This window comes from Herpailurus yagouaroundi, unplaced genomic scaffold (genome assembly GCF_014898765.1).
Source record: "Herpailurus yagouaroundi ecotype Mexico unplaced genomic scaffold, PumYag 28, whole genome shotgun sequence".
Lineage (NCBI taxonomy): Eukaryota > Metazoa > Chordata > Mammalia > Carnivora > Felidae > Herpailurus > Herpailurus yagouaroundi.
Window position 1 is genome coordinate 79,756,345 of NW_024412376.1, and position 10,340 is coordinate 79,766,684.

At 37.5% G+C, this 10,340-nt stretch overlaps 1 protein-coding gene across 2 annotated transcripts in view; it reads left to right on the top strand.

Moving 5' to 3' along the window:
- Window positions 1-9,529, top strand: part of PPA2 (inorganic pyrophosphatase 2) — a 90,357-nt gene extending 80,828 nt beyond the window's left edge. For both annotated transcript variants that reach the window (XM_040477009.1, XM_040477020.1), the window contains 2 exons: window positions 8,205-8,241; window positions 9,312-9,529. In XM_040477009.1, the coding sequence (XP_040332943.1) occupies window positions 8,205-8,241; window positions 9,312-9,346 (72 nt within the window). In that variant the 3' untranslated portion in view covers window positions 9,347-9,529. The remainder of the gene's footprint in view (window positions 1-8,204; window positions 8,242-9,311) is intronic.
- The last annotated feature ends 811 nt before the right edge of the window (window positions 9,530-10,340 follow it).

The following is a 10,340-nucleotide window of genomic DNA, read 5'->3' on the forward strand; positions in this document are numbered from 1 at the left end:
ATATATATATATATATATATATATATATATATATATATATACCAGAGACCTTGAATAAACAACCTTATGAAGAAGAAAGTTGGAATAGTAATTTCCTTTTTTCAAGATATTTTATAAAACTACAATAATCAAGAGAGCTGAGTAATGGGGTAAAACTAGACAAAGAAATGAATGGAATTAAATACAGAAATAGACCTACATATATGTGCACAACTGATTTTCAAAATGATAATCTTTTAAATAAGTAGGACTTGAACAGTTGGTTATTCCATAGGGTACCAAAGAAACCTCACTTCAGTCCATACCTTGCACTTTATATGATAATTGTCTAAAATGTATCCTAGACCAAAATTTAAAACCTAAAACTATAAACCTATTTTGATCTTGGGTAGTTAGGCAAAGTTTTTTAGATATGGCACTAAAAGCATAACCTGTTTTTTAAAATGGTAAATTAGATTTCACCAAAATTAAAGTTTTCTGTTCTGTAAAAAATACTCTTAAGAGAATGAAAAGAAGCCACATACTATAAGAAAATATTTGAAAATCATATACCTGATAAAGGGACTTGTATTAGAATCAAGAACTCTCACAATTCATTAATAAGAAAATAAACCATCCCCTCACCTCCAAAGGAAATGTGCAAATGGTCACTTTACCAAAGAAGACATACTGAAAACACATGAGATGATGCTTAACTTGACTAATCATTAAGAAAATGCAAATTAAAAACCACAGTGACATGCTTATGCACACTTTTTAGAATAGCTAAAAATTTAAGAGATTGGCCATCCCAGTTGTTGGCATGAATGTGGAGGTACTTCCATAGTCTGCTGGTTGGAATGAAAAATGATACAACCACTGTGAAATCAGTTTGGCATTTTCTTGAGAAGTTAAATATCTACCTACCATATGATCTAGCCATTCCACTTTTAGATATTTACCCAAAAGAAATGGAAGTATATGTCCATACAGAAACACTTCTACACAAATGTTTATATCAGCTTTATTTGTAATAGACAAAAACTGGAAACAGCCCAAATGTCCATCAACAGATGAATGGATGGATGAATTGTGGTATATTCAGAGTGTATGTTAAGCATGGGAATACTGCTCAGCAATAAAAAGAAATGAATATTTGACCTGTGCTATAACATGGCTGAGTTTCAAAAAAAATGTTGAGTGAAAAAAGGCAGACATACATATATATATATTATATCATACCATTTATATACAATTTTAGGAAATGTAAATGCTAATGTATGATGACACAAAACATCATTAGTTGGAGAGTTTGGGAGAGAGCCAGGAAGGAAAGATTTTACAGTTTCTCTTACAGGAAGAAATTGGGGATGATGGTGAATATATTTATTATCTTGATTGTGATAATGACTTTATGAGTGTGTACATGTGTCAGAACTACATGCTATAAATATAGTATGCACAGTTTGTTTCATGTCAGAGTTAGTCCAAGGAAATTTTTAACAGGAAAAAAAAAGGTTTGTTCTGGAGTCAGGCTGTCTAGGTCCAACTCCCAGGTCTTTCACTTATAATTTAAAGCAAATTATTTAACTTGTTTATGCCTGGTTTCTTTATTTATAAAATGGAGCTGGGGCGCCTGGGTGGCGCAGTCGGTTAAGCGTCCGACTTCAGCCAGGTCACGATCTCGCGGTCCGTGAGTTCGAGCCCGCGTCGGGCTCTGGGCTGATGGCTCAGAGCCTGGAGCCTGTTTCCGATTCTGTGTCTCCCTCTCTCTCTGCCCCTCCCCCGTTCATGCTCTGTCTCTCTCTGTCCCAAAAACAAATAAACGCTGAAAAAAAAAAATATATTCTCTCTAAAAAATAAAAGTGGGGCACTTGGATGGCTCAGTCATTTGAGTGTTCAACTCTTGATTCCGGCTCAGGTCATAATCCCAAGGTTGGATGCTCAACTGACTGAGCCACCTAGGTGCTCCTGGACAAGAGAAATTAAAATAAAATCAGCCATTTTGTTAGATTCTAGCCAATTACATACATTATTGAAAGGGAGAGGCAGTAGATTAAACTTACACGACTTAAAATACTTATACATTTTTGTCTCTGGATAACTAAGAATTGGTCATATTTTGCTGGATTTCTAAAGCAAAAATCAGAAAAGGAATATAAAAGTAAAATTAATGTAGAGCAACTGCCTTATGAACTTTGGAAACATAATTCAACCAACAAACCCTGTTATACCTGAATGAAAAACCAGGAACTTTTTTTGCCTTTAATTTTCAACCCTTATAATAATAAAGTGAAAGAATATCAACTCATACAGTAAAAGCACAATTTTATATTGTTTCAATCAGTGTATCTTGTTAGTCAGTTTGAACAAATGTAACCTGGAATGAAAGATGCTCGTAGGGACCTAGTGGGCTTTTTAGAAGGAGAAACACTAAGTACAGAGCAGTTTTATTAATGGTTCGTATCAACTCAAAATATAGTTTATGCATGAATAGGGATAGAGGCTAGAGTAAGCTTTCTTTGATGGGTCAAAGAAAAAGACATACTTTGGTAATGCAAACTATAGATTAGTTTGAAAGAAATCAAAGATGCTAATATTCATGAGGAAGTATTTTTGGAGTGGGAAAAGGGGAGAAGATAGTATTTTGAAATAAGAGTATAAAATAATACTCTTTTGTGGAGAATTTGTATTGGATTATTAGAGGGTGCCCACATTTTTCCAGTAAGTAACTGAAAATCCTTTGTATGTTTCTAACCATGAAAATGTAGTGATGGGGACACCTGACAGAATTGGGATTGGGTCAGTTTTAGGTGCTTCTCTTAGTTACTCCACTTCCTGTAAGAAGGTGTAGTTTGTTGTCATGTTTATGAATCAGGAGGCCATTGACTAGGTGAAGAATTAAATAGTAGTGGCTGTGTATCATGCACCCCGTGTTGTTTTCAAATTTAAATATCCATCTCTCTTTTGGCATGATTTAACATGGAAAAAGGTTAAAAAAATGACCTTGAAACTATAATAGTTTCAAGTCTGAGTTCTAGACTTGGGATGTTTGTTTTCTTTTATACAAAGCTTTGTGCACACTGAATATTTTTACGGACCAAGAAATATATTTTAAGAATGAAGAAATAAGAGGGCACCTGGCTGGCTCAGTCGGTAGAGCATGCGGCTCTTGATCTTGGGTTTGTGATTTCGAGCCCCATGTTGGGTGTGGAGATTACTTAAAAGTAGAAATGATCTTTAAAAAAGAATGAAGTTATAAGAACATTCCAGAAATTATTTTTAAAATAAAATGGGATGATGTTTCTGCTACAGTAGTTTGTCCATTTCTTTCCTGAGGCTAATGAGGAGTTGCCCAAGTGTTCTATTTTGTACAGGCATACCTCCTTTTATTGCAGTTCACTTTATTGTGCTTCACAGATACTACATCGTACTCGTTGAGGTTTGTGGTAACTGTGTTGAGCAAGTGTATTGGTGCCGTTTTTCTAAAAGCATTTGCTCACTTTGTGTCTGTGTCATATTTTGGTAATTCTCACAATATTTCAGACTTTTTTTTATTATTACATTTGTTGTGGTGATCTGTGATTAGTGAACTCTGATATTACTCTTGTAATTGTTTTGGGGTGCCACAAACCACACTCATATGAAATGGTGAACTTAATGGATAAATGTTATATGCGTTCTGACTGTTCCACTGTCTGGCTGTACCCATCTGGCCCATAGAGAGGCTTTTCTATTGCCTGAAACACAATATTGAAATTAGGCCAATTAATAACCCTACAGTGGCCTCCAGGTGTTCCAGTGAAAGGAAGAGTCGCACATCTTCCATTTTAAATCAGAAGTTAAAAACGATAAAGCTTCATGGAGAATGCACATGTTGAAAGCCAAGACAGGCCGAAAGGTAGGCCTCTCGCTTCATAAAATTAACCTAATTGCGAGCACAAAGGAAAAGTTCTTGAAGGCTACTCCCGTGAACAACCAAATGATAAAGCAAAACAGCCTTATTGATGAAACAGAAAGTTTGAGGGGTCTGGATAGAAGATCACACCAGCCACAACATTCCCTTAAGCTAAAGCATGATCCAGGGCAAGGCCCTAACTTTTCTGAATTTTGTAAATTCAGAGCTGAGGAAGCTGCAGAAAAAAAGTTGGAAGCTAGCAGAGGTGGCTTCATGAGGTTTTAGGAAAGAAGCCTCTCCATAACACAGAAGTTAAAGGTAAAGGCAGCTGCAACATGTTACCCAGAAAGTCTAGCTAAAATATGAGAGTGGCTACACTAAACAACGGATTTTCAGTGTGGATTAAACAGCCTTCTTTTGGAAGATGCTGCCATCTAAAACTGTCATAGCCAAAGAGGAGAAGTCAGTGCCTGGCTTTCAGAGTTTCAAAGAATAGGCTAATGGAGCTGGTGACTTTATTGCCATCCCCCACATCCTTCGGCCCTTAAGAATTAGGCTAAATCTACTCTGTCTGTGTTCTGTAAATGGGACAACAAAGCCTGAATGACAGCACGTCTGTGTACAATATGGTTTGCCGAATATTTTAAGCCCACTGTTGAGACCTACTGTTTAGAAAAAGACTTTTCAAAATATTATCACTCATTGACAATGCACCTGGTCCCCCAAGAGTGCCAACAGCTATACAGTGAGATTCATGTTGTTTTCGTGTCTGCTGACACAACATGCACTCTGCAGTGCATGGATCGAAGGAGTAATTTCGACTTTCAAGTCTTAACATTTAAGAAATACATTTCACGGGACCTGGGTGGCTCAGTCAGTTAAGTGTCCGACTCTTGGTTTCGGCTTGGGTCATGATTTCACAGTTTCATGAGTTTGAGCCCCACATCTGGCTCTGCACTAGCAGCCCGGGACCTGCTTGGGATTCTGTCTTTCTGCCCCTCCTCCACTCAGGCTGTCTCTCTCTCAAAATAAAAATAAAACTTAAAAAAAAAAATTTCATAAGGCTGTAGCTGCCATAGATAAGTGGTTCCTCTGACAGATCTGGGCAAAGTAAATTGAAAACCTGGAAAGGATTCACCATTCTAGACATCATTAAATACATTATGATTCATAGGAAGAAGTCATAATTTGGAAGAAGTCGATTCCAACCCTCATGGGTGACTTTGAGGGCTCAAGACTTCAGTGGAGGAAGTAACTACAGATGTGGTAGAAATAGCAAGAGAGCTAGAATTATAAGTGGAGTTTGAAGATGTGACTGAATTGCTACAATCTCATGATAAAAGTTGAATGGATGAGTTGCTTTTTATGGATGAGCCAAGAAAGTGTTCTCTTGAAATGGAATCTCTTCCTGCTGAAGATGCTTTAAAGATGGTTGAAATGACAATAAAGGATTTAGAATATTACATATATTCAGTTGGTAAAGCCAGGGGCAGGGTTTGAGAATACTGACTCCTGTTTTGAAAGAAGTTCTACTGTAGGTAATATGCTATCAAACAGCATCACATGCTACAGAGAACTTATTCATGAACGGAGGAGTCAATCAATGTGGCAAACTTCGTTGTTGTCTTAGTTTTAAAAATTGCTACAGCCACCCAAACCTGCAGCAACCACCACCATGATCAGTCAGCAGCCAGCAATGTGAGGGCAGGTCCTTCCACCAACAAAAAGACTGACTCGCTGAAAGCCTAGGTGATAGTTAGCATTTTTTCTCAGTAATTTTTAAATTAAGGTATGTACATTGTTATTTTAGATATGCTATTGCACACTGTATTTTAATAGACTATAGTGCAAACATACTTTCTTACGTACTAGGAAATCAAAAAATTCATTTGACTCACTTCACTGCAGTATTTGCTTTATTGCAGTGGTTTGAAACCAAACTCTCCATGTCTCTGATGTACATATGTATACCATACGTTTTCTTCCCCTGAAATGTTTGGCAGCTCCAGCAAGAAACAGCTGCCCATTCTAAACAGGAAATCTAAACAGCTAACTTTCCAACAAACTTTGTGATAGATGTCCTGCACTGTTGATTGAGCATACCAATATCCAAGAAATAAACAGGTTACTCTGTTTTATAATCTGTGTAGTAAAACAGAGCCATCAAATCCCAAGGGCCTACTCTCAGTATAATTTTTATACTGTGCTGGTGCTTTCATACCCAGTTTTTACATAAGTTCTATCATCCTCAAAACCAACCATGATTAAGCATTTTCTCTGTGCGAGGAAGGTGAATAGAATTTTTGTTTTTTTGAAGTACTTGGGAATCTCAAGGAGGTTTTACATGACATTATACAGAGGTCTTCTTTATTTATTTACATTGTTACCTGATTTTTCTGTGACCGAAAATAAAGCATATTTGGCCTTTTTCGTAAAGAGTAGAGGGAAAAATAACTTGAAACCATTTATGATTCAGGAGAATATATTAAGGTTCTCCAAAGAAACAATAGGATATGTAGATATATGTAAAAAGTGAGTATGGAGGCTTAACAAGTCCAAAATCTGAGTAGGCCAGCAAGCTGGAGACAAGAGGGGAGCCAGTGATGCAGGGGAAGTCCAAAGGCAGTTCGCTGGAAAATTTCCTCTTGCTTGGGAGGTTGGTCTTTTTGTTCTCTTCACACCTTCAACTGATTAGTTGAGGCCCACCCACATTACAGAGGGCAGTCTGCTTCACTGAGAGTTTACCAATTTAAATGTTAATCTCAGCTAAAAACACCCTCCAAGGTAACACATTAATCATTACAGGGACTATTTTAATATTGCTGAAATTTAAGTTTTTCTTCCTTACTGACTTGATCTTAGTAGTACCCTTATACCTAAGCAAGGAGAGCCCTACTTTGCATTCTGCTTTGTAGAGGGTCCTGCTTTGGCCTTCATCCAGTTACATCCCTCCCCACAAGACCAGGGGACCATAGTTGTGCATTCACCAGGAGCCAAGCGCCCCCGTTCCATACCACCGTCTAGCTACTCAAGACCCTGGAATTCTTTGCCCAGGTTGCTACAAGCCTGTTCCTACAGCCTCTGTGGGCATTTCCCCAGGTCTGTGCTCATTCCTGTGTGAATCATTTGCTTGCATCATTTCTGCAGGGGCCAGTGGGTGGCTGTTTGGAGGAAGGGAGTGTGTAGGTTTGTGGCCTGGAGTTTCTGCCCTTGCACAAATGAGGCCCTCAATACAGACTGGAGCCTGAGGAAAGAAGAGAAGTGGGGTAGGTTGAGGGCCCTGTGCCTCTTTTCCTTACTCGGCTATGTTCAGGCAGTCTCTGAGGTGTCTAGAATGCCAAGCAAGGCTTCCAAGTCATCACAAAAGTATATTTATCAAGATAATAGAATGGAACATACTTTATGTTCAATTTATCATTTTGTTAGCTTGATTTAGAACTTTTAAGTATTACCATGTGTGGTATGTGGTCTTCCATTTGTACCTTTGCCCCAGACCTCAAGTGTTAGAGGCAGATCTTTCCTACTTAGGATGAGCAAATTCAGAGAATTAGAATTAGAAGTTGATTGTTAAATTTGAAATCTGAAATGTGTTACAAAATTTGGGTAGTGATTATCCCTAGGGGAAAAGAGGTTATGACTGGGGAAGGGCCTGGCCTATTCCATTTCTCGACTTGGGTGGTGACTGCATAGATGTTTATCCTTGGGCTTTGTGCATTCCTCTGTGTGGATGAGGGAATCTCTCAATAAAACAAGATGAAAGAAAAAAAAAGAACTAAAAAATGTATTGTTCTTAATTATGAAAAAAATCTGGTATCTCAGAAAAGCTTTTCTTTCAAACTTGTCTATCACAGATTATACTGCATCTGTTCTAAAAATCTTGGCCCAGTCATGGAAATGAACAGAAAAATTAATTTAAATGCTCTGGAAGACAGCTAAATAAATTCCACAATGTGTGTTTGTGTGCCTGACGTATCCATGAATGTGTGTGTTGGGTTTGCGTCCCCTAGTCCTTGGCCAAAGAAACAACTGAAAGGAAACCTCTCTCTCTTCTCTTCACATTCTCAGTAGTTCCCATGGGTTAATGAGAAAAATATTTTCGAGCATGCTTTTTCTGTTTGACTCTGAGTCTGTGGTTTGTTTATCCAAAAGAAGAAGCAGTGATAATTAAAGGCAAAGAGAAGTACTTCCTTTTTTCAGGTTAGAGAACCGTTGCTTGTAAACTTTGTTGTATAGTTCCATAAAAATACAAAACAAAACAAACGTTCTGGACGTAGTTTCCACATCTAAATATTCATAACAGGGATTCATCTCTGTCTTTATCTTCCAGGTGTCCTCGTCACTGAATAAGGAAAGTAATGAAGAAGGTATGGTATATTTTGGTTCTTGAGCTAGATGTGTTTATAGTGGTGGAAACCAGACAAAAAAAGCACAATAGATTAATTAAAGTTATATAAACCAAGTAAAATAACTTTTTTAAATAGTCACTAAAATTTTCAAATGAAATCATTTATTTTGTAATTTAAAAAAATGAAAAGGAGCACATTTACTGCTTTTAGGCTAGACAATAGTTTGATTATGTTAGCGACTTTTGGTGAAGTGCTGAAAGTTTTCAGGTAATTCTGGTAAATTTAATGAGACTCCAGGTAATCTGAATTTGGAAGATTCTTTTAATATTCTTGTCACTTTAATGAATCATTCATTTTAAATAAATATCTTAAAATCACAGTTTATCGTAGGATGGAAAATAACTTTATTTTTTGTTGCCATTATCTGAAGCTATTTTGAGAAATAAGTAAAAATGTTCTGTAGTAAAAATTTCAAAATACAAGCATAGACACATATCATTTGTCTTTGGAACTTTGCAAAATTTTTGGCCCTTTGTTTTAATATAAAACATTAGAAGAGCATTCAGCTCGCAAAATTGGAGGAAAAATGAGAACTGTTTACTCTGTCAAGTTCTACGGTATTTAGAAAAGAACAAATCCATAGACATTTCATGGGAAAGCAAGCTATATTCCTTATATGGGAAACTAACAGATTGCTTCTCTGCAATACTATTCCATTTTTTGGATATTTGACAAGCAGTCAAATTTTACCATACAGGGTTTTTTCCCTAGACCTTTCATGCTGACGCTAGGGCACTAACTTCTGTGTTATTCAGTAGAGACTAAAATGATCCAGAAAAATGTAGGGAATAAAATGGGAAGGCTCCGGAGTGTTTAGCCCAGTTTTATTTAAGGCTTGAGCCAAATGAGAGAACTTGGGATTTAAAGGGGAGTAACTTTAAATAGGGAAGTGTGTCATAGCAAGCTCATGATTGTTTTTATCTGCCTAAATACTTCCTCAAGGTGTCACTGAAATTTCTCTTCCCTCCATCTCTTCCTCTCTCCCTTGCTGTTTACCCCTTCCCTGACACCCTCTTCCACCATTTCAGACACAGAGCAAGTATGGCACTTCCTTGGCAAGTGACTGGAACATTTGAAGTTCTGTCATCAAGATTCCAATCTCCGAGGACTCCACGACTCCCTCTCCCCAAATGCTAGAGACCAGCAGAGCTATGAGAATTCACTGACTTCCTGTTAAAACTTCATTTTTTTTCCCAACTTCTTTTGAGATATACAATATGTAAATAAACTGAAATTTTTGAATTATTTGGGATATGTATTGGTATGAAAAGAAGATTTTGTTTAATTTCATAGCAGAAATTTAGAAGCAGTGAGTTTTGACTATACTAATTTCTGGGTTCCAAAGGAACCCAACCATTTTATTAGCTTTATTTCTATGGGTTAATGTAGAATTTATAAATTTAGTAAGTTAATAGATTTGTATAGATATTATTCTCATTTTCACACCATATTATCTTTTTGCAAGTTGCTGGTGGAACCTTTCTTTAGCCAACCTGTGTCCTCTTACTAGTCCTGTGTACGTGTTTACATTTATGAAAGCTCTTTCCTGTAACTTAATATTTTGGAGGGCCTAAACTCTCTGAATCTCAGGCCCCTTAGTTTCAATTCTCATCCCTCTGGTGATGACACCCAAATCTACAAAAGAAGCCCAGGTCTGTCGTCTGGGGTCTCTGTTGGATGTCTCCTCAAATTCCTCCAACCCCTCTGGTCCAGAACTGTACTCTTATCTTCCCGGGGCCTTCAACAGTGGAATTAACATTCTCCTAGCCCCCCACTCAAACCCTTGGAATCATATTGAACCTCCCTTCTCCTGTCTTTGTTGATGAAGATCATCTAAATGTTGCTTTTCCCTCTCCATTCCTTTGTACCCACACTGTGCTGGATTTCCCATCAGGTCACTTGGCTCCATTTACCAGCTTCCCGGCTCTTCTCCATGCATCCCAGACCAACACCTCTGCCTCGGCCTCACTGGCCTAGCTCCACTTCGTGCCCTGTTGTCTCCTCAACATGTTGTTCTGCCTCTGGCTTTTCTCCTTTTCATACCATCCTCCACATTT